Source organism: Dictyostelium purpureum (genome assembly GCF_000190715.1).
Source record: "Dictyostelium purpureum unplaced genomic scaffold DICPUscaffold_243, whole genome shotgun sequence".
In the NCBI taxonomy this organism is placed as follows: domain Eukaryota; phylum Evosea; class Eumycetozoa; order Dictyosteliales; family Dictyosteliaceae; genus Dictyostelium; species Dictyostelium purpureum.
This window is the reverse complement of record NW_003519579.1, coordinates 13,797-37,983: the sequence shown is the minus strand read 5'-3', so window position 1 is coordinate 37,983 and position 24,187 is coordinate 13,797. Positions and strand designations below refer to the sequence as shown.

General features: G+C 26.2%; 9 protein-coding genes across 9 annotated transcripts; 6 read left to right on the top strand and 3 right to left on the bottom strand.

Annotated features, from left to right (window-relative positions):
* Positions 1–1,497: 1,497 nt before the first annotated feature.
* Positions 1,498–7,193, bottom strand: DICPUDRAFT_56997 (uncharacterized protein; the record flags this gene model as incomplete). The annotated part of the gene is made up of 3 exons (XM_003290768.1): positions 1,498–6,454; positions 6,527–6,672; positions 6,768–7,193. The coding sequence occupies 3 exons, from the start codon at positions 7,191–7,193 to the stop codon at positions 1,498–1,500; spliced, it is 5,529 nt and encodes a 1,842-aa protein (XP_003290816.1).
* Positions 7,194–7,864: 671 nt separating this feature from the next.
* DICPUDRAFT_92564 (uncharacterized protein) lies at positions 7,865–11,256 on the top strand. Its single transcript, XM_003290783.1, has 4 exons — positions 7,865–8,144; positions 8,258–9,391; positions 9,513–10,687; positions 10,768–11,256. Exons 1-4 carry the CDS (start codon positions 7,953–7,955, stop codon positions 10,982–10,984), a joined length of 2,718 nt encoding a protein of 905 aa, XP_003290831.1. The 5' UTR covers positions 7,865–7,952; the 3' UTR covers positions 10,985–11,256.
* A 707-nt stretch (positions 11,257–11,963) lies between these two features.
* DICPUDRAFT_81538 (cell division cycle protein 48) lies at positions 11,964–14,558 on the top strand (the record flags this gene model as incomplete). The annotated part of the gene is made up of 2 exons (XM_003290782.1): positions 11,964–11,980; positions 12,197–14,558. 2 exons carry the CDS (start codon positions 11,964–11,966, stop codon positions 14,556–14,558), a joined length of 2,379 nt encoding a protein of 792 aa, XP_003290830.1.
* A 430-nt stretch (positions 14,559–14,988) lies between these two features.
* On the top strand, positions 14,989–17,109 carry DICPUDRAFT_155362 (uncharacterized protein; the record flags this gene model as incomplete). Its single annotated transcript, XM_003290781.1, has 2 exons — positions 14,989–16,011; positions 16,102–17,109. The coding sequence occupies 2 exons, from the start codon at positions 14,989–14,991 to the stop codon at positions 17,107–17,109; spliced, it is 2,031 nt and encodes a 676-aa protein (XP_003290829.1).
* A 735-nt stretch (positions 17,110–17,844) lies between these two features.
* Positions 17,845–18,006, bottom strand: DICPUDRAFT_38045 (uncharacterized protein; the record flags this gene model as incomplete). Its single annotated transcript, XM_003290767.1, has 1 exon — positions 17,845–18,006. One exon carries the CDS (start codon positions 18,004–18,006, stop codon positions 17,845–17,847), a length of 162 nt encoding a protein of 53 aa, XP_003290815.1.
* An 851-nt stretch (positions 18,007–18,857) lies between these two features.
* On the top strand, positions 18,858–20,564 carry DICPUDRAFT_98819 (uncharacterized protein; the record flags this gene model as incomplete). The annotated part of the gene is made up of 4 exons (XM_003290780.1): positions 18,858–19,001; positions 19,091–19,362; positions 19,522–20,158; positions 20,249–20,564. 4 exons carry the CDS (start codon positions 18,858–18,860, stop codon positions 20,534–20,536), a joined length of 1,341 nt encoding a protein of 446 aa, XP_003290828.1. The 3' UTR covers positions 20,537–20,564.
* Positions 20,565–20,731: 167 nt separating this feature from the next.
* On the bottom strand, positions 20,732–21,657 carry DICPUDRAFT_81535 (uncharacterized protein; the record flags this gene model as incomplete). The annotated part of the gene is made up of 2 exons (XM_003290766.1): positions 20,732–21,043; positions 21,118–21,657. The coding sequence occupies 2 exons, from the start codon at positions 21,655–21,657 to the stop codon at positions 20,732–20,734; spliced, it is 852 nt and encodes a 283-aa protein (XP_003290814.1).
* A 1,323-nt stretch (positions 21,658–22,980) lies between these two features.
* Positions 22,981–23,367, top strand: DICPUDRAFT_155357 (uncharacterized protein; the record flags this gene model as incomplete). Its single annotated transcript, XM_003290779.1, has 1 exon — positions 22,981–23,367. The coding sequence occupies one exon, from the start codon at positions 22,981–22,983 to the stop codon at positions 23,365–23,367; it is 387 nt and encodes a 128-aa protein (XP_003290827.1).
* Positions 23,368–23,724: 357 nt separating this feature from the next.
* DICPUDRAFT_81532 (uncharacterized protein) lies at positions 23,725–24,084 on the top strand (the record flags this gene model as incomplete). The annotated part of the gene is made up of 1 exon (XM_003290778.1): positions 23,725–24,084. One exon carries the CDS (start codon positions 23,725–23,727, stop codon positions 24,082–24,084), a length of 360 nt encoding a protein of 119 aa, XP_003290826.1.
* Positions 24,085–24,187: the final 103 nt, after the last annotated feature.

Sequence of the window (24,187 nt, the reverse complement as noted above, 5' to 3'; positions counted from 1 at the left end):
TGGTCCTATATTGTTTTGTAGGTGCGCTGCTTGTTGAAGCTAGATTACCATCTATAAATACAGTAAAACGGTTTGAAATTCTGAATTCGTTTTTATCAAACCAGTGACCACGTGCTAACCTTTCTTCTAATGGTAAGATATGAATAGTATTTATTTGTTTAAAAAAAATATCCATGCAATTACACATTTAAAATTTGATTTTAGTTTTATCAGAGTTAGAGTCAAACATAAATAATTTCCAATTCCACTTTTATTTCCTCGTTGTTCGCTAATAAAATTACCTTTAGCGTCCCCATCTTCAGCTGTACCATCGCCTTGATCTTCAGCTGTACCATCATCTATTATTATTATTATTACTGGTTACTAACGCCAATTCGTTAGTTTCTAACACCAAAAAGAAGCTACTAACTTTCGGAATTACCATGCTTGGACATCAAAATAGTAAAAATTTGTTATTTTTCAAAAATAAACATTTTTTAATGAAGAATTTAGGTTTGTGTTTCTATAATTATAATAATTATTAACAAAATCTAAAAAAAAAAAAAAATAAAACATTAAAAATTATAAATTTTAATAAAAAATAGTAAAAAAAACATAAAATTTTGTGAAAAAAAAATAAAACATTAAAAATTATAATAAAAATTTTAATAAAAATTTTATTAAAAATTTTACTAAAAAAAAAAGCAAAAAAATTTAAAATTTTCCATTACAATTGGGCTTAAAGTTTTTATAGAACAGTGCAGATGGCCAAGCGTGTTAAAAGATTTTGAAATGATAACATGCTTGTTAAACTCGGTTGATAAGAACCAAAAAACCGGATATCAAAAACATTTGATAATTATAGATAGTTTATTTGATTCCTTCTTCTTTAACTGTAATTATAAAATTATAAAAAAATATATTTGTTGAACAACTTATTAATTTTTTACTTTTCTATTTTGTTAAAGAAGAACCCACAGTTGCCAAGGAATCAAATAAATTATCAATAACTTTCAAAGTTTTATTTTGATATTCGGTTTTTTGGTTTTTATCAACAGAGTTTAACAAGTTATTACTTCAAACTCTTTTTAATTTAAAAAAAAACAATGTTTATTAAATAAAATTTTTAAGCAGCAGGAGTTATTGGTTATGTGTAAAGATTATAAATAGGTGCTTGGGAAGTTGATAAGAGTATTTTCTAGTAATTTGTAAAAAGTGGTGAGGTTTTGCCATTCTGAAAAAAAATATTTGGAAATTAAAAAAAAAAAAATTAAAAAAAAAACAGAAATAAAAAAGAAAGAACAGAATTCAGTTTTTTTCTTTGGGAGGGAAAATGTCAATTGCTGTAAGGAATTCTTGAAAAAAAGAGAAGTTTTTTAAAAGTTATACAACAAAAAAATAAACATTTCTTTATTTATGGGTTTTTGAATAAAAAAAATAATTTTAAAATGAAAATAAATAAAAAAAAATTTAATAAAAATTTATAAAATTTAAATACATAAGAAATAATGTTTTATTTTATTTTAATAATAACAATAATTTATCAACTTGAACTCCAATTGTGTTATCTTTTTTAGCTGCTTCGGTTATTAATAGTTTAATTTTATCAAATTGAATTTTAATAATGTTGAATTTTGAACCACCCACTACTACAAGATCTTCTAATAAATCTAAACATGATTTTTTAACAACTTGAAATTTAGTGTAATCTAAAGTTTCTGCAATAGTTTTGAATAAATAGTTTACTTTGTCTTGGCTTAAATAGAAATCGTTTTGTTGTTTTTGATTATCACAGTCAATGTCTAAACCATCTAGAGTCCAGATTGATTTAAAGAAACATGAAAGTGCATTGAGAATTGAAACCTGTTCACTCCATAGACTTGAAACTAGATTACCTAAAAGTTTACTGCCTAAATCTAAATTGTTTAATTTTGTTTCTTTTGATGCTGCTCTAAATGATTCACCAACAACATTATAAATTTGAGATCTAATTAAAACTTTTAATGGTTTTAATTTTAATTCCTCTTTGTCAATTTCTTCTTTTTCGCCGCCTGCCTCTTTCATTTCTTCATCTTGTTGCTCTATAAATATGAATGGATAAAACTCTTCTTTAACTTTTTCAAAGATATCAATATCATTAAATGATTTTAATATAATTGAAAGATTTGTAATTGCTTTTCTCTTGTATTCTAAATCATTCTTTTTACATTCTTGGAACATAATATTTACAATTTCAGTTGGTGATGGAATATTTTCAAAACTATTGTTACGAATGGTATTACAACAAACTGTTGATAGAGTTGAGAGGGATGCTAAAAGTGAATCCTTACCTGGATAAGTTCTTCCTTTTAAACCCTGAACGATTAATGAGAGTACCATTGGTAAATGGGTATCAATCATATTTCTAATATCATCGGTTAACGCAGAGAGACAAAGTGCTGCTTGTTCTTTAGTTGACCATGTACCAGAGTTCATACTGGTTGAAATTAATTTAATAATTTCATCAGTGTACATCTTTATTGAACCAATTGAGTTGTCATCCCAAATTTGTTTATAGATATCTGCAATTTCTTTCTTTGGATGAGATTTGTAGAAGTATAAGAATGGAATAACATCTTTTTGGAATGTTGATATTTTAACTGAACAATTCTTATAAAATTCTCTAAATAAAAGACCAACGGTTTGTAAATTACCTTCCAATTTATCAGAGTCAACATCTACTGAAACCATTTGGAAAATTTTTTCTAAAGTACTATTTACAACTTTGTTTGGACATTTATTTAATACAAATGAAATGGCAGTGATGAAATATCTCTTTACAACCGGTGATCTATCATTGCTGATTGATGGGAACATTGTATTTAAGAGTTTAACTAGAGACTGTTCTGGTAAATCGTTAATTGGTGCGGTTTTAGACTGGAATAAATTTGAAATAAATTTAGCAACACCGACCCTTGTAACAATACCAACACTAAATTGAACCAATTGATTGAGGTTGGCTAAAACTTGGGAGATATTACTGTCATCTATATAACGTTGGCAGGTTTCTAAAATTTCATTTAATGGTGAACTTTTAGAGATTTCAACTCTCATTGATTCGATTTGCTCTTGTGAAACATTTAATGAATCGGCATGGAATGAAGCATAGTTGAATGAAGCTGGTTCTAAATTTGAAAGGGATTCCAAAATTACTGTGATCATATCTGGTATGAATGGAGTTAATAAATCTTTTGAACTCTTTGAAATTCTAACCAATTGTTGAATTGAGAATTGTTTAACATCATTTGAGTCGTTATTTATACCTTTGGAAAGAATGAATGGTAAAATTAATTTGAGAACTTCTTTGGCCTTGCTTGTTGATGTATAGCTAGGATCACAAAGACGTGCACTAACATTACCAATTGATTTCATTGAAATTTCTGCAGCCTTTCTAACCGACTCTTTAATATCATCCAAAGTTCTAAAGCTCATATAGAAAAGCTCTTCAAGGAATGGCATAATTTCTTCTGGTGTGGCATGTGTAATTGTATCTGGAATTGCTAAACATGATGCTTCTCTAACTCTCCATGCATTTGTACCCATACCTTGCATAATCTCTTTCATAATTGGAACAAAGAATTGAGGGAAAATATCTTTACTATCAATCAATGCATTCATAATGTTGCTCATTGATGATGCCATCTTTGGGTTTGGATCATAGACAAATCTATAAATCTTTGGTATTAAATATGGGAGCAATGGAGCTAATTCATCTTTGGCTTTTGATGCTAGTGATACGATTGCAAACGATGCACCTTTCTTTGAGTTCCAAACTTGATGATGAGATGAAAGGTTCATTAATTTATAAACCATATCTGGTTTACCCAAATCATTTGCTACTGATGTTAATTCTTTATAAGTTAAAACTGAACCAGTTTTGTTGGTAACAGCACCTTCTGGTAAAAGCTCGGATGATCCTGGTGCTTTTTGTGCAGGTTTACCTGAAAGGGTTTTGGAAAGATTTGAAACTAAAAATTCTCTAAACTTTGGATCGGTTGATGAGTCATAAACTAAAGTAATACCTTTTGAGGCAATATCTTGAGTTAGCTCGTTGTTATCTGAAAGCAATGAGATGAAGCCATTTTGAATTACTGGTAATAAACTTTGAACCATTTCTAATTTGCCAAAGTTCTTTAATAAGCAGACCATCCAAATGCCAGCTGAACATCTAGTTATTGGCGATTGTCTATCCGAGAAATAGGTTGATAAAATTCTATTAAGCATATCAATAATGTTATTTTGTTCTTTTTCATTAACAGATTTATCTTGTTGGATGCCTTCATCATCTTTCATATCAGTATCACCATCACTTAATTCATTTTCTTCTTGTTTGATTTCTAATTGAATTTCTTCTGTTGTAAATGGTGAAAATGGGAAAATTGATTGCTTCATTCTATTGCCACCAATAATTAATGATAGAGTTTCACCAATTGTAAATTGTAACTCTTCATTCTTGTTATTTACTAATTCAAAGAGTGAATCGATAACCTGCTTTTTGAATTTTGAGATTTCGTCAAATTTATTTTCACCATAACAAATCCAACCTAAAGAATGAATGGCGGCTTCGGAAATATTACGTTCACTTGATGCTGTATTCTTTACAACTTGAATAAGCTTTGTTAAAATGACACCCTTTTCAGCATCATCAATTGGTAATGGTGAGTAAACCCCACATAAACCAATCGAGGTAATAGCACAAACTTTAGTGGCTTGGTTATTATGATCCATAAATCTCTTGAAAATAATATCAACGAATTTCTTTATAAAATCATTATTGATTGGACAATCGTCTTTAACCAAATGATTTTTTGAATGATTTGCAACCATATGGGCAATTGATGACATTGGGCCATAGATTTCGATAACATCGTTTGAATTTTCTACTTGTTTCATAAATGATTGAACCATTTCTGATAATTGTTCTTTTGAGAAATGAATTGATAATAAACCGACCATTTTAGAGTAAAGATCCTTGAATGTTGGTTTGCTAGATTTTAAGAGTTTATCAATTAGTGCTAACTTGTTGAGGAAGGAAGGAATTGATTGTTCGTTAAGATTCATTAATTGTAAAAGTGAAATTGCACTAACCATTTGAACGTCATCGCCAATTTTAGTTTCCAAGCCAATCTCGATGAATGATTGGTATTTATCGATGGTTTCTTTATTTAATGTTGATAAATATCTTGATGGAATTTGTTTTTTAGATAAAGCAGATCGTCTTAAACAAGTTCTAAGTAAAACTAACATATTTTCATAGGCCAAAGCAGAAAAACCAACCACTTGGAGAACACCTTGCTGTTGTGGTTTCTTTTGTTTTGGATTAATTAATTCTAAACGCTTTTCTACAATAAAATCCAATAATTCTTTAAAGTCTGGGTAAACTGGTTTTTTATCGGTTGGTGGCAAGGCTAACATATTACCTTGATGGATATAAGGTTCCAAACCTCTTCTACTTTCGTCTCTAATATCTGGTCTTACATCTCCCGAAAATATCAAACTAATATATCTAGAACGTACGTCCTCAAATGAAAAGCAATGTTGGGCCCATTGAACAACTACAGTACGTACTTGATAATCGAAAGATTCACCTTGAACGAATGACATTAAAATATCGATTAACTGGTCACCGATTTCTTTTGGAGGATCAATAAAAGCTTCTCTGATCATAATAAGAGCATCTTGAATTGAACTAACTACCATTGCCTCTTCTGTTGTCATCTTTTTTAATAGTCTACCAACCAAACCAACATTACTCTTGAATAAATCCTTTTCTCTCTTGCAGAGCAAACCTAATGATGAGTAGGTGAATGATTTCAAATCATTGATATCTTTATTTCCAACAGCACCACTATTGTCAAGCTCTTCAATTAATTTTAATAAGCCATCGTATATTGTTTTGGACATACTGTGAAGCTCTTTATCAGTGGCATGTCTGAATACCCATTGGACAAATGACATTGCAGCATGTTTTAACTTCATAGTTGTTGATTGACCATAAATACAATCGAAAATTACTTTAAGTGTAAGAGGGAAACTATTGGCGGCAGGAATTGATTTACAGAAATAATATAGTATTTTTTCTTTTAATAATGGTGAAGCTTCTTTTCTTGCAGCATCGAGTTGTGCTGGTGTTGGTGTACCAGTGGCTGCGGGAGTACCAATAAAAATTGTAAACAAACGATCAATCAATGCTCTATCATCAAGCTTAACCTTTGATAATCTTCTTAACAAATCTTCTGCTTTCCTTTGAACATCTTGAATTGAATCTACGGCTGCAACTAAAACCAATGGAAATATTGTTGTATCATCTAAAACACCGCATGTAATTAAATTTAAAATTGCAATCTTTCTTTCGCATAATTGATTAAAATCATATTTATTTAAAGTTTTACTTAAAATTCTATGTAATGAATTTAAACTATGGCATGGTGGAATTCTGTAATAAAATAAAAATAAAGTATTAATATTGTCTTTTTTTTTTAAAAAAGTGATATTTTTTTTTACTTACTCTTTGGAATCTTTTGGAATTGGTGGAGTAATTAGAAAATCATAAAAGAAAGATAAAAGAATTTTTGAATCACTTTCGTTTTTCAAAAATGATAGTTGATTTAACTTTTCTTTATCATTTTTATTAAAATTAATGGAAATTAAAATCTGGTGAATAAAATAACAAAAAATTTAAAATTTAAAATAAAAACATATTAGTTTTTGTTTAAAGACAATTAAATTTTATAAAAAATAATACTTACAGATAGAATAATATGGCAAAATATATCTTGGTGAACTGGATTAATTTTATTAATATTTGTTGCGATTTCTGAAAGATATGGTACTTTTGAGTCTGATGATAATGATTTGAAACCTTTTTCAATATAAATGATTGCAAAACTCTTGACCACCATTGACATATTATTATCGTTGTAAAGTGCTAATAATTTTGTGATTGGGAATTGTACATTTGATGTGACCATTGATCTTTTGTTAATATTACTTAATACCTCCATAACCTTTTTCTTTACACTCTCATCATTTGCATTTAATTTTGATATAACAACATCCAAATACTGATCTAAAAATCTTTCATATGATGCCTCTGTATCAATTAATGCAAATCTAAATAAAATATTATTTAACTCTTTAACAATTTCATTTGGTTGATTTGAAGTTGTTGCCATGTTTCTCTATCTTTCTTTAAACAATAAGGTTTTAATATTATAAAAAAAAAAAAAAAGTTAACTTTAGAATATATAGAAAAAAAAATAAAATACAATTAAAAGAAAGAAATGATGTTCAATATGGCAATTTATAAAAAATAAAAAAAAAATAAAAAAATTTAAAAATTTTAAATTTAAATTTAAAACAAAAAAAAATAAAAAAAAAATAAAAAAAAAAAAAAAAAGTTTTTTTTAATTTAGAATTAAATAATCAAATTGAGTCAATTGAAAACAAATTTATACGTTTTAACATTTACACTTAATTAGCCACCACATTGATTTATATATCTTTTTTAATAGTAATAATAAAAGTTAAAGATATTATCTTTTATCATATACCCATTTATCATACCCTAAAGGGGTTATAATACAAATAAATTAATAATTGTTGAAAAAAAAAAATAAAAGAATAGGTTTGTATATATATAGTCAGCACCCAAAAAAACAAAAAAAAAATTAAAAATTAAATTAAAATAAAATAAAATTAAAATAAATTATTTGTATTTTTATTTTTTCAAAAATTTTTATTATTTTTTTTCATTTTTTTGTAATTATTTTTTTTATAATAATATATTTATTTTTTTATTTAAATAAAAAAATTTTTACATTGAAAATTTATTACACACAAAATAAAAACTACTAAATACTTAAATATATAATTTTTTTTTTTATCTTTTATCAAATATTTTTACCTTATTCTATATAATAAAATAATTTAATATGGGTGGCGCCTCATCAAAAGAAGAGTTTATTACAAGTTTTAATAAACTCCAAAAAGAAACAGTACCATTTTCGTCCGATCTTTGGGACAAAATTTTATCACAACCAATTCAAGATGAAGATAATTATCTTGAAAATTTTAAAAAATTAAAAAATGAAAGACCAGAAAATTTAGCAAATTTTATTAAAAAAGTAAATTATAAATTTCAATATATTAATTTAAATTTTATTACAAGATAAATATTAATAAATTAATTTTTTTTTTTTTTTTTTTTTTTTTTTTTTTTTTTTTTTAAAAATAATAGTTGGTAAATCAACTAGTGTTAGTTAAAGGCATACAAAGAGAAAAAAATACACAAGGTGATTTCCAATTAACATTGATATCTCTATCATACTTATCAAGAATAATACCCATTATATTCGAAGGAGGTGACGACTTTTCTGATAGATTGTTTTGGTATAATCAAGAGATTGAACCTTTATCACACCCAACTGCAACTATTTCAACATCACCGGTAGTAACTACAAATATTGTACAGGATAATGAAAATCAAAATGATCCAAAAGATAGCGAAAAAAAAGAAGGGGAACAACAACCAAAAGAAGAAAAAACAGAAGAAAAAAAAGAAATAAATGAACCAAAAAAAATCAATAATAATGAAAACAGTGAAATTTTATTAGACGAAACACCTTTAGCAATTAAATTAATGGATAGCCTTTTAGACCTTTTATTCTTCCCTGGATTTACTGTATCAGAATCTTTAGGTTTAAAGAGTCCAAAAGAAACATCACCAGATTCAATTCCACCATTATACAGTTGGGTTGCAGGTTTTGGTATTGACAATGTACCTACTGTTTCCAATAAACAAATGTGGCTTAATCGTCTATCAGTTTTACAGTGTCTAATTTCTTGTCTATCTGAACAACTTTATGTCCCACAAGAAAATGTCTCCAGCTTCAAAAGCAAATGGTTAGATTGGTTCACAAACACCCAAGACTATTATACTGAAACATTACTTTTCTCTCTCATCAACACTTTTTCAACATATGACCCTATCGGATGGGGTATCCCATATAATCATCTTATGTATGCTGATGACCACGAAGCATGTTCAAAACTTTCTTTACAAATTTTAAATATTCTCCTAACCTATGACCCATATACAATCGATGACCATTTACTAACCTCAAACAAACAAACACCCTCATCATCAAGCAAAGCAAACGAATTACCACAACATGAATGCAAAAATAGATTTATAATCTATATCAAAACTTTAAAAAGAGTAAGAGATTTCAAATTCTTTTTTAATGCTTTTGAAAGAATTATGAATTTACCAATCATTGCAAGCCACACCAAACTACCAAACTCAACTAAAAAAATAGAACTTCATCAAGATTTACTTATTACCTTTTGGAGATTTATCTCACATAATCATGTATGTAGAATTTACAAAATAGCACTTTTATTTTGCCAGTATACATTATATTTACTGTTGAATATTGTTCTGTGGAAATTTTTATCGAAATTATTACTAATCTATCCATTTTTATTTATAGGATTTCTTAAAATCAATTGTTAATTATGAAACCTCACCAGAATTTATAGTACCAATATTACAATATATGGATGAAGGAAGAAAAAGTCAAACAACACACGGTATTGTACAAATTGGTACATTTATTTTACTAGTACTAAGTGGAGAAAGAGATTTCTCAATCTCTTTGAATAAACCATTCAACTCAAAGGTCTATATTGACATTGTACAGCCTCAAGTTTATTCAGACTTTGTAATTATGGTCTTGTATAGATTATTAGTTGACACACCAGATCGTCTTGAAAGTATTTATGAATGTGTTTTAACAATTCTTACCAACCTATCACCATATATGAAAAACCTATCAATGGTAACATGTGTCAAATTAATGAAGCTTTTCGAATATTTATCTGGTCCTAGATTCTTATTTTCAAATAGCCATAACTATAGATATGTTGGTTTTTTATTAGAGTCTTTAAATAATCTACTTCAACATCAATATGAAAGCAATACTCGCCTAATCTATGCAATTCTTAGATGTCAAAACCAATTCTCAAAATTAGCATATCTAAAGATTAGTCCAATTACACCAGTAAAGAATTTTGTTGGAGGCAAACTTGATCAAATAACTCAACCATCACCTGCAACTACTGCTGAAGAAGCATTTGGTAAGATCAATAAACTTTCAATATCTGAACAAGATCATCAAGATGAATTAAATAAAAATAAAACTCATCAACCACCAACTACTGAACATCCTCCAAACACTATTAATAATGATGAAGTCAATGATAACAATAAACAAAATGAAGATAAAAATGAAGATAAAACAACCACTACCACTACTACATTAGATACCACAGATGATCAATCAAAATTAAAAAACAATTCTGAAACAATCCAAAGTGGTAGTGGCACTCCAGTAATCAAAGCATTTTCATCAACCACTCCATCAGAATCCTCACCAAACTTAAACAGCTCTGTAGATAGTAAACAACAAACACCCCAACAAATTGACTCATTATCATCATCAAATGCATCAACTCCAAATAAACAAACAATCAAAACTCCAATGTATTCACAATTTTTACCAACTGATGAATGGCTTCAAGATATTAAAAAGCAATTACCATTAGATAACATATTAAAAGTTATTACTCATCTTTCACCCCAAATCCAAGGTTTATGTACTGGATCGTAAGTAATTAAATTTATAGCTTTACAAAAACCTATGTAATTTTTATTATTTCAATATACTAATTTTATTTTAATAATAGTGGATCAGACGAACAGAAAATTATGGATTATTTAAAAATGTCAACAATTGTTGGTATATTCCATAATCCAGGTCCAATAATGACTAGAAAATATCATTCCAATACAGTCACTAAATCTTGGTTTATAGCTTATATGTGGTGTATCATTTATTTAGAAAATCGTGCCCCTCCACTCTTCCTTCATACCGATATAAAATTATTTCAAGTTAAACAATAATAGTGACTAATCACAATTATTTAAAAAAAAAAAAAAAAAACCAATAAATATTAAATAAAATAAATATGGCAATATCATAATGATTCATAACCTAATTTAAATTTAAAATTATTGTTTGATAAATAGATAATTAGTAATAATGCAAGAATGACTCAAAAAATAGAAAAAAAAAAAGTCAATTTTTTTATTTCTATTTTTTTTCAAATTATAAAATTCAATTAATATTATTCTAATTTTTTTATAAAATTCATAAAAAAAAACTTTAATTTATTAAAAAAAAAAAAAAATATAAATTCAAATCAACTTGCTTTTTTTATTATTATTATTATTATTATTATTAATCAATCAAAATATACTTATTTATTATTTTTTTTATTTCTAAATTAATATAGATATAATTTTTTTTTTTTAAAAAAAAAAAAAACAATTTTACCACACAAACACACAAGAACACACGTACACACGAACACACCCTTCCATTTTTAACACCTATTTATTTAAATAATTTATAAATATTTTTTTTATTTTTTTTTATTTTTTTTTTTTCAAATTGATTAAAAAAATAATTTATATTTAAAATTTTTTGTACATTATATAATTGCGCAACATTATATATATATTAAATAATAATTTTTTTTTGTTCACGCAAATAAATCTTTAAAAAACTTTTTTTTTTTAAACCTCTAAAAAAAAGTAAGTTTCCAATTTATATAAATTTATATTTTATAAAAAAAAATAATAGAAAAAAAGTTAATTTACTATTATTTTTTTTATTATTTTTTTATTATTTTTTTAAAATTTTTTTTTAATTTTTTTTAATTTTTTTTTTTTAAATTAATTTTTTTTTTCCAGTTCAAAATTTTAATTTTTTTTTTTTTTATTATTTTTTTTATATATTTTTTTTATTATTTTAGGTTATTTCTTTGTATATTTTTTTTTCTATTTTACTTTTTATATATATATAAACTAAACACATAAAATGGCTACAATTGAAGAGTAAGTTTACTATAATTATACAATCTAAAATACTTTTTTTTTATTTTTTTTATAATATAAAAATATGATGACAATCATTATTAATAATTATGATGTTCACATATTCATATTAAAAAAAAAATAAAAAAAAAAATAAAAAAAATAAAAATAAAAAATAAAAAAAAAATAAATTAAATTAAATCAAATAATAACATTCTTTTTTTTTTTATAATTTAGTACTTCAAAAGATAACAATAATCCAATTTTAGAACGTAAAAAAGCTCCAAATAGATTATTTGTTGAAGAAGCTATAAATGATGATAATTCAGTTGTTACATTAAATCCAGATACTATGGACCAATTACAATTTTTCAGAGGTGATACACTTTTGATCAAAGGTAAAAAGAGAAGAGATACAGTTTGTATTGTACTCAGTGATCCAACAATTGACCCATCAAAAATTCGTATGAATAAAGTAGTTAGAAATAATCTTCGTGTTAGATTAGGTGATATGATTTCAGTTCACCAAATTCCAGATGTTAAATATGGTAAACGTATTCATGTATTACCAATTGATGATACCATTGAAGGTCTCAGTGGCAATCTTTTCGATCTCTTTTTAAAACCATACTTTTTAGAAGCTTATCGTCCAGTTCGTAAAGGTGATCTCTTTTTAGTTCGTGGTGGTATGAGAGCCGTAGAATTCAAAGTGGTAGAAACTGACCCAGCCGAATATTGTATTGTTGCACCAGAAACTTTTATACATTGTGAAGGTGAACCAGTTAAAAGAGAAGACGAAGATCGTCTTGATGAAGTTGGTTATGATGATATTGGTGGTGTCCGTAAACAATTAGGTCAAATTAGAGAATTAGTAGAACTTCCATTACGTCATCCACAATTATTCAAAAATATTGGTGTTAAACCACCAAAAGGTATTCTCTTATATGGTCCACCAGGTTGTGGTAAAACTATGATTGCTCGTGCTGTTGCCAATGAAACTGGTGCTTTCTTCTTTTTAATTAATGGTCCAGAAATTATGTCAAAATTAGCTGGTGAATCAGAATCAAATCTTAGAAAAGCTTTTGAAGAGGCTGAAAAGAATGCTCCATCAATTATTTTCATTGATGAAATCGATTCAATTGCACCAAAGAGAGAAAAAACCCAAGGTGAAGTTGAACGTCGTATTGTTTCACAATTACTTACTCTTATGGATGGTCTTAAATCAAGAGCTCACGTTATTGTTATGGGTGCCACCAATCGTCCAAATTCAATCGATCCAGCCCTTCGTCGTTTCGGTCGTTTCGATCGTGAAATCGATATTACCATTCCAGATGCCACTGGTCGTCTCGAAATTCTCCGTATTCACACTAAAAATATGAAACTCGACGAAACTGTTGATCTCGAAGCCGTCTCAAATGAAACTCATGGTTACGTTGGTGCCGATCTTGCTGCTCTCTGCACTGAATCAGCTCTTCAATGTATTCGTGAAAAGATGGATGTTATCGATTTAGAAGACGATACCATTTCAGCTGAAATTCTTGAATCAATGTCAGTCACTCAAGATCACTTTAGAACTGCCCTTACCCTTAGCAACCCATCAGCTCTTCGTGAAACTGTTGTTGAAGTTCCAACTACCACTTGGGAAGATATTGGTGGTCTCGAAGGTGTCAAGAGAGAACTCAGAGAAACTGTTCAATATCCAGTTGAACATCCAGAAAAATTCCGTAAATTTGGTATGCAACCATCAAAGGGTGTTCTTTTCTATGGTCCACCAGGTTGTGGTAAAACTTTATTAGCCAAAGCTATTGCCAATGAATGTCAAGCTAACTTTATCTCAATTAAAGGTCCAGAACTTTTAACTATGTGGTTTGGTGAATCTGAAGCCAATGTTCGTGAACTCTTTGATAAAGCCCGTCAAGCTGCTCCATGTGTTTTATTCTTTGATGAATTAGATTCAATTGCTCGTTCAAGAGGTTCATCACAAGGTGATGCCGGTGGTGCTGGTGATCGTGTTATCAATCAAATTCTTACTGAAATGGATGGTATGAATGCTAAAAAGAATGTTTTCATTATTGGTGCTACCAATCGTCCAGATATTATTGATCCAGCTATTTTACGTCCAGGTCGTCTTGATCAACTTATTTATATTCCATTACCAGATTTACCATCACGTATGGCCATTCTTAAAGCTTGTCTCAAGAAATCACCAGTCGCTAAAGATGTTGATTTAGACTTTTTAGCTCAAAAGACTCAAGGTTTCTCAGGTGCTGATTTAACTGAAATTTGTCAACGTGCTTGTAAATTAGCTATTCGTGAATCAATTGAAAAAGATATTCAAACCACCAGAGCCCGTCAAGAAAGTGGTGATACTACAATGGATGAAGATACCTCTGATCCAGTCCCAGAAATCACTCGTGATCACTTTGAAGAAGCTATGAAATCTGCTCGTAGATCTGTCTCTGACAATGATATTAGAAAATATGAAATGTTTGCTCAAACCTTAGTTCAATCACGTGGTCTTGGTAACAACTTTAAATTCCCAGATCAAGAAGGTGAACAATTCAACCAAGATGATGGTGATGATTTATTCAGAAATTAAATATATATTTAAAAAATATATATATAATATTTAAAAAAAAAAAACCCAAAAAAAACCAAACAATCAAAATCACACACCACCCTAAAAAAAAAATTAATCCAATTAAAATAATAATAATAATAATAATATAATATACTTTTTTATAATAATAATAATCATAAAAAATTGGTTAATTTTTTTTTTTGTTGTTTTATTAATACCACCCACCAAACATAAATAAAAATTAAATTTTTTAATCAAATTCTTCTATATATTAAATTTTATTTTCTTTTATTTCCTATTTTTATATTAATTAATACAATGCGGATATTAATATCTATATTTAACTTTATTTTTATTAATTTTTTTTTTTTTTTTTTTTTTTTTTAATTTTTTAATTAATTTTTCATCAATTTTTTTTTTCAATAATATTTTTTAAAAAAATAATAAAATGGCCACAAGTATTGGTTATTTGTTAACAAGATATGGAATTATCACATCAATTAGGAAGATTATATTATTGGTTGGTATAATTGGTGGTAAATTTTTATTACTACCAATCATCGAATTTTTGGTCAACAAGTTTGTTCCTGGATATGGTCCTGGTGAAGAAAGTTATTTCAATATTGAACCAAATGCAGAATTGGCATTTATTTTGGTATTGTTTTATATACTCAACAGATTTTTATTTGGCATCCCTTTCACATTTAAATTGTATTCAATTAGAATGTTATTGGTTATGATGGAAGGCCAATTCTTACTATTAACATCCACCAGAGCATTTGATAGTTTTGGATTAAAGTGTCAACATACCAGATCAGATGATTTAAGCCCAGCTCAACAACAAAAAAATCTTAAAAAAATTGAAGTCGAACTTAAAACATTGGACGAGATGGAGTCGAAATATGGTACACCAAAATCAAAAGACTATGTTGGTTTCTTAACTGCTAAGGCCTATTTTCAATCATTAAAACAAGGCTATCAGCTATTACTTTATCCATCACCAAAATATTTTATCTATCCAATGGTTTATTCAGTCAATCAGTTTGCAGGAGCCCAATCTGCTCTTATTGATGTCCTCACTAAACAGCAAGTCGATACCAAAGGAGATGCTCAAGATTTTGTCGAAAGAATTGAATACAGCGATCAATTTATCGATGGTCTTTTACTTGATTTAGAAGTACGTAAAGAAAAGGGTATTATTCCTTCATCACATATTCTTGACCTCTGTATCAACAACATCGAATCTAAAATTCTTCAAAGAAGTGAAACTTCACCAGAGGACTATTTCTTGTATAAGAAACTAAATCAAGATTTAATTGCCTTAAACACAAAAGGCAAAATTACCCAATCAAACTCCGACAAAATATTAAAAGATTTAAATCTATCAATTGAAAAGTATTTAATTCCATCATATGAAAAATTAAATCAATACTTAAAAAGCCTAAAACAATTTTCAAAACCTGGTGATGGTGTAAGTAAAACAGTAAACTACTTTATTTTTTAGATTATAACACCCATAAATATTAATTTTTTAATTGTTTTTTATTTTGGCATGGTTTAGATTTGGAGGTGCCCAAATGGTGAAGAGTTATATACTTTTCTTTTGAAATTCCATACAAATACTGATTTAACAGCAACTGAAATTCATGAAAAAGGTTTAAAAGAAGTTAAAAGAATTAAAGATGAAATTATTCAACTTTTTAAAGATAAGCACCCAGATATCGAAAGAAATTTTGGTGAAGTCATAAGATTAATTCCAAATAAACCAGAACTACAATTTTCAGAGGGTGACAAAGGAAGAGAAGAAATCATTAAATACTATAAAGATATTATTGTCGAGTGCACCAATGCAGTTGATGACTCTTTCGAAAGATTCCCCAAGGCGGCGTGTGAAGTCGAGCGTGTGCCACTCTTTAAAGAAGCTGAATCAGCACCAGCATATTACAATCCACCAGCAATGGATAAATCAAAAGGTGGTATATTTAGTGTAAATTTAAGAGATACTACAGCACACAATAAATCCATGGCTAAAGATCTTTGCATTCATGAAGCAATACCAGGTCACCATCTTCAACTTGCATTGGCTCAAGAGTTTAGTAACATTGATGCATTCCGTAGAGTTATTGTTTTCACATCATTTGCAGAGGGTTGGGGTCTTTACACTGAGACTTTGGGTGACGATTTGGGTCTCTATAAAAACAAATACGAACGTTTGGGTTATTTAAGTGCAGAACTTTGGAGAGCTCTTCGTTTGGTTGTAGATACTGCTCTTCATTCATCCAAATACAAATGGACTCGTGAAAAAGCAATTCAATACTTTAAAGATAACACCAATTTAGTCGACTCTGATATCATCGCTGAAGTTGATCGTTACACTGTCATGCCAGGTCAAGCATGTGCATACAAAATTGGTCAAATGAAGATTTTAGAATTAAGAGAAAAAGCAAAAAAAAAATTGGGTAGCAAATTTGATTTAAAGAAATTCCATTCTGCAATTTTAAATAATGGTTCATTACCATTAGATATTTTAGAAATTTCCTTTGATTTATGGTTAGATTCACAAAATTAATTAAAATACTGGAACAATATAGAACATCAATAAATATTTTTAAAAAGTAAAAAAATAAATTGTAAACTCTTTTATCAAAGAGTATTTTAATAAATTGTTTTAATTACATTTTTTATTTATTTCTTTTTTTTAAGTTATGATTTTTTTTAAAAAAAAAGAAAAGGTTTATTTGGTTGGTATGGTAAAATTTTGGGTTGATATTGTTGCTATTTTTCATTGATTTGTTATGTGAAAGGTTTTAGTGGTTGTTGATTTATATATAAAAATAAGTTTATGCTATATTTAGTTTTTTGGTTCTTCTTTAACACTATGGTAGAATATAAATAAAAATAATTAGTATATATTACATTAAGATTATTTTGGTCAATATCATTCAATAATATTGCTATGGTGTTTATTATTATTAAGCTATTATTATTATTATCAAGAATCAATATCATTTTTGCTATTCTATTGAATAGTAGTATCCTTATGAAAATTCCATTATTAATATTAATATTATGGTTTTATTACTGATAATCATTATTGTAATATGATAGGCTGTTACTATTGCTGGATTATTATTATGAATATTATAATGATTTGAATGATTATGACAATGACAATGACTATGATTATGATTATGATTATGATTATGATTATGATTATGATTATGATTATGATTATGATTATGATTATGATTATGATCAGACTATTATTATGATTATGATAATGATTGGTAATTAATGTTGATTTTTACACTTGAATAATTTCTGGAAGATAAATTGAAACTGGACCAGATTTTTTATTCTCTTTTTTTCTAATTTCAGCTTGCTTTTGTTGTTCTCTAAGTTTTCTAATATTTCTGATGGCACCTGGTGTCCATTTTCTTAAAGAAACTAAACTTGATGAAAACATCCTATATAATATGATTATTTACAAAATAAAATGAAATGAAAAAAAATTCAAAAAAAAAAAAACTAAAAAAATAAATTTATTTTTCCACGTTTTTTTTTTTATTTTTTTTTTATTTTTTTTTATTTTTCAATTTTTTTAATTTTATTTTATTTGGTTCCATTTTATTTGTTTTTTGAGACTATATAAAAATAATTGATTAGAAAAATAAAATAAATAAACAAAAAAAAAAAATAAAAAATAAATAAATGAATAAAAATTAAATTATCTTATTTAGTGATTGTATATAATATAGAAAAATAATATATAATGTACATTAAATTTAATCAAAAGTGAATTGTGAACACACAATTATATTTACAATTATTTTTTTATATTTTTTTTTTGTGAATTTATTTTTTCTTTTTTTTTTTTATTTTTTTTTTCTTTTTTAAATTAATTTATAAAAAAATTAAAATTTTTTTTTTTTTAATTTTTTTTTTAATTTTTTTTTTTTTGTTGTTCATCATTATTAATTTTAATTTTTTTTTTTTTTTTAAAAGTTATTATTCATTATTAAATTTTTTTTTTATCTAATTTTTTTATATATTTAATATATACACAGTCAAATAAATCATGTCAGATATTGAAATGCTTGATCCAAGCGCTAAATCAGAAGATCAAATTCAATCTAATGAATCACCATTATTAACATTGGCAGGTAAGATTTCTTTTTTGATTTATATATTTTTTATTTATTTTCAAATATAGTGATATTAATTTATTCATTATTAAAAATTTCAATCATTTAATATATAAATTTAGATATAAAAAAAAATATTTCATTAATAGAAAAAAGTGTAGATACTAAAGAAATGAGATATATTATTAGCGTACTCAGACAAACATCATCAATCAGAAAGAAATTAACTCAAAAAGTTCTTACACAAATTATTAACCAAGTTTTCTCTCATGCAAACTATACAACTAAAAAGAACTTTTTATTATCATTCTTAAAAGTAATTATTCCATTCAATGGTTTTTTATTTTTTTACATACTCTATCCAAACAAACAGATGCTAATATTTTTTCTTTTATTTATTTTCAGTCAAATGAAAGTATGGATGTTGACTCATCAAAAGAAACAACAGTTACACCACAATCACACTTAAATGTCGAAGTTGAAGGTTATGTTTATCTTTTAGTTTTAATTCATTTAATTGATCAAGAAAAATATGAAGATTCAACCAAGGTTTCAAGTGCCCTTATTGAAACTATTCAATCAAATAACAGAGTTACTTTATATCCATTATCATCAAAGATTTTCTTTTATTATAGTTTATCATTTGAAATGGTTAATAAACTTCAAGATGTTAGACCGTATGTTGATTAAATATTAATTTTAAAATAGATAATAGTATTAATAATAATAATAATAATAATAATAATAATAATAATAATAATAATAATACAATAATAATATAACATTCCATATAAAATATATTTCTTAAAACTAATTTTATTATTTATATATTTTAGAACTTTATTAACTGCACTTCGTACAGCAACTTTAAGACACAATGATGAAGGTCAAGCTACCATTATTAATTTAATTTTAAGAAATTATTTAGAATATAATCTTTATGAACAAGCTGATAAATTATTAAGTAATACTCAATTCCCAGAATCAGCTTCAAGTAATCAATTTGCCAGATACTATTATTATCAAGGTAGAATCAAGGCTATTCAATTGGATTACTCTTCAGCCTTTAACTTTTTAACTCAAGCAATTAGAAAAGCACCACAAAATAGTGCTGGTGGTTTCCGTAGAACTGTATATAAATTACTCTCAATCGTTCAATTATTAATGGGTGAAATTCCAGAAAGAAGTATTTTCTCACAAAAACAATTAAAAGTTGCCTTAAAACCATACTTCCATTTAACTCAAGCTGTTAGAGTTGGTGATTTAAATTCCTTCAGTCAAACTCTTGAACAATATGCCAGCAACTTTAAATCAGATCACACTTATACCCTCGTCCAAAGATTACGTACTAATGTAATCAAAACTGGTCTTAAAAAAATTAACTCTGCCTATTCCAGAATTTCATTCCAAGATATTTGTAAAAAATTAAAGTTTGATGGTACTACCCAAGATATTATGTTTATTATTGCAAAGGTAAAAAGAAAAAAACAGTATATTATAAATTATATCATCATATTAAATACTAATATTATTATTATTTTTTTATAACTTTAAATATTATAGACTATTAAAGATGGTGTTATTGATGCTACCATTAATTATGAAGGTGGTTATCTTCAATCAAGAGAAACTGTTGATGCCTATTCAACCCAAGAACCATTAAACGCTTTCTCAAACAGAATCGATATTTGTTTAAAGATCCACAACGACTCTCTTAAAGCCATGAGATTCCACCCAGATTTAAATAAAGCTGAAACCGAAAAAATTGCTGAAGTTGCTAAAACCATCAAACAAGAAATGGAAAGAGCAGCTGAAGAAAGTTCAGATAATGAAGCTGACCCAGATTTTTAAATAATTTAAATTACAGATAAAGGGAAGGAAAAAAAGAAAAAACAAAAAAAAAAAAAAAAAAAACAAACACAATGTATTATTTCAAAAATAAAGATACACTTTTTTTTAAATATTAATAGAATAATAATAATAAAAAAAAATAATAAATAGATAATTATATTTATATAAATTAATTTATTGAAGCTTATTTTTTATTTATCTTATTAAATTATTTATAAATGTTAGCGAGATTGGGAACGACTCCATTTCCCAGCCAGATTTCTGATTCTTATAAAAAATAATACCATGTCTAAAATGTTCTGGATACTGCGATAGTTTTATATTTAAATTATTTTGTATAAATTTCTCTCTGTTATATAAACTATGTCTACTAAGTTCGCCTGTGTTATTTTCTGTTTCTTTTTTTTTTAATTCGTTATATTCTTTATTTTTATCGTAATGTGAAATTATTGAGGTTAAACAATTTGAGTAGCATCTTTTATATCTTTTTAAAAAATATTCACCAATCTATATTTAAAAAAAGCACAATATATTAATAAATAAATAATAGTTGTTATTAATATTAATGATATTATACATACATCATCTTCTTGAACTACAAATGCTCTAGAATCGAAAAAACTATTAATTTCTTCATTATTTTCATTATTTAATTGTTTTGAAAGTGAGTTTGAAAAAGTAACTGATGCAATGGATGATGCTATTGAATTAAGTTTTTGAATTCTATTTGAATAAACTTGGCTATCTGGAAAATGATTCCACACCAATAAATTAATTTCGTCAGAGAATGAATAAATTAGTTTGGTTCCTTTAAAATGATTGCCCAAAGCTAGTGATACCAATTTCATTGATTCATGAAATCTTTGATCATGTGGAAGATTTAAATTTGTTTTTTTCGATAGGTTAGAAAATGAACATCCATCTAATCTTATTATAATTGGTTGGTATGGTGGAAGTTTAAAATCAAATGCTTCTTCGATTTCATTGAATTTTTTAGAAAGGTGATCTGGATGATTGGTGGTGCAAAATGATCTTTTAATTAAATTATTATTATTGAATTTACAAGAATTAATAAATGGTACTGTTTTATTGTAAAATTTTAAAATATTAAATTTATTCATAATTTATTATTGTTTTTTAAATTGATAAATTTAAAATAAAAAAAAAAAAATTCAAAAAAAAAAAATAATTATTTTTTTATTTTTTAATTTTTTTTTCATTTTTCATAAAAATTAAATTAAATTAAACACACCACTGTTCAATTTATTAAATTTAATAAATATACAGATATTCAAATATTTAACTAAAAGCAGATACATATATATATATACACACACAATGTCGGGTACAAAATTTCGTACTAATGGTACAAAAGAAGATGATTTATTAGAATGTTGTAAAATAGGTAAATTAATAGAAGTGCAGAATCTTATTGAAAATGAAAATGTAAAAGTTAACTGTATAGATGAGGACGAAAGAACACCACTCCATTGGGCAGCTGCTAAAGGTCAAATTGGTGTAGCAACTTATCTTTTAGAAAACCAAAAGGCAAATCCTAACACATGCGACGATGGAGGTTGGACTCCATTAACATCTGCCACATCCGCTGGCCATTCTCATATGGTAAAGTTATTACTAGAATATAATGCCGATCCAAATACACTAAATGATTCAAAAAGAACACCATTGCACTATGTAGGTTTTTTATAATAAAAAATAAATAAATAAAAATCAAGGTTAATTATTAATTTGGTTTGTTTTTAATAACTAGGCATCATCAAAAGGTAGATCAGATATTGTAGATTTATTATTAAATTATGGCGCAAAAAATAGAAAAGATGATACAGGTTCAGCACCAATTCATAGAGCAGCTGCAAATGGCTCCGTTACAACTGTTGAAAGATTATTAAAAGGTGATGCTTCAATTAATTCAACCAATAACGAAGGTGATACTGCTGCTCATATTGCAGCAGAGTATGGTCATGAAGATGTGGTTGAATTGCTTTTAAAAAATGGTGCTGATATGACAATTGAGAATAGAGATAATAAGACTCCATATGATATGGCTTCATCGTCATCAATTAAATATCTAATTAAAGGTAATTATATTTTTATTCAATTTTTGTTTTTTAAAAAGGTTTTGCTAACAATTTTTTTTTTTTTTTGGTCATAGAATTCAAAAAATAAATAATAGAATAAATTTTTTTTAAATAAAGTTTTATAAAAATCAAAATTTTTTTTTAAATTTTGATTTTTCCAATAATATAAATCTTTTTCAATTGAGTTTTTCTATTTTTTTGAGAGAAAAACAAAAAAATAGGTGATTAAATTTTATGCAAAAAAATATTTTTTTTAATTTTTAAAATTTGGTATAAAAAGAAAAATATATTTTTTATTTTTTAAATTTTATTAAAAGAAACATATAATAATAATTAATATAAAAAATGACTAACGTAACTTATCCAAACCCATCCAGTTATCAACAACAACAACAACCACCACAACAAGTTCAACAAATTCCACAACACACCGTTTTAACACCACAATATTATACCGTCAATACACCTTTAATTGAAAGACCACATAATAAAGGTGACAAACACGCATCAGATCGTGCTTACTCTGTCACATTCTTTGTTTTAGGTTTCTTCTTTTTCTTCCCATTCTTTTTCAATTTTGCCTACTTAAAGTCACCACATTGCTATGCCCGTAAAATCTCATTGGCATCATTAATTGTTGGTACTCTTTATTTATGTGCTGCTGTTTCCGTCACCTCATCTTTTTATTTCGGTATGAGATGTTGGAATGGTTATTACTATGATTTCTGTTAATCAAGAGTCTCAATTTTCACATATATCAAATAGTTCTCAATCTAACTTGTAGAAATAATAATCAAAATCCCATCATTATTAATATATAATATATAATATTATAAAATAAAGATCAAGTTTATAAAAATTTTATATTCTTTATCATACATTTTTCTTTAGTTTTTTTTAAAATTTTTCTATAGATTTTTTTTTTTTTAGAAATATCTGGTTTTATCATTTTTTTAATTTATTTAATTTTTTTTTTTTGTTTTTTTTTTTGTTTTTTTTTTTTTTTTTTTTTTGGTTTTTTTTTTTTTTTTTTTTTTTTTTTTTTTATTTATTTCCCAAATTTATTTGCATCTAAATATATTATTCAAAATGTCAAATATTTACCAAAATAATTATCAACCACCTTTAAGTTCCCAGCCACTCATCCAACCACAACCACAACAATATTATTATGTCAATACACCATTAATCGAAAGACCACATAATAAAGGTGATAAACACTCATCAGATTGTGCTTACTCTGTCACATTCTTTGTTTTAGGTTTCTTCTTTTTCTTCCCATTCTTTTTCAATTTTGCTTACTTAAAGTCACCACATTGCTATGCCCGTAAAATCTCATTAGCATCATTAATTGTTGGTTCTCTTTATTTATGTGCTGCAATTTCCGTCTTCTCAACTTTTTATTTCAGTATGGGATGTTGGAATGGTAATTCCTATAATTATTGTTAAATTCAATTACAAATAAAAATGTATATAATAAAACTATTAGTTCAAAAATAATAAAATAATAAAATAATATTATAAAAAAAAAAAAAATATTTTATTGTTAATT

Coding starts and splice junctions, on each gene's coding strand:
- DICPUDRAFT_92564 (XM_003290783.1), top strand. CDS start 7,953: ATGGGTGGCGCCTCATCAAAAGAAGAGTTTATTACAAGTTTTAATAAA. Junction 9,392..9,512: donor GATTTATCTCACATAATCAT/GTATGTAGAATT, acceptor TTTTATTTATAG/GATTTCTTAAAATCAATTGT. Junction 10,688..10,767: donor CAAGGTTTATGTACTGGATC/GTAAGTAATTAA, acceptor TTTTAATAATAG/TGGATCAGACGAACAGAAAA.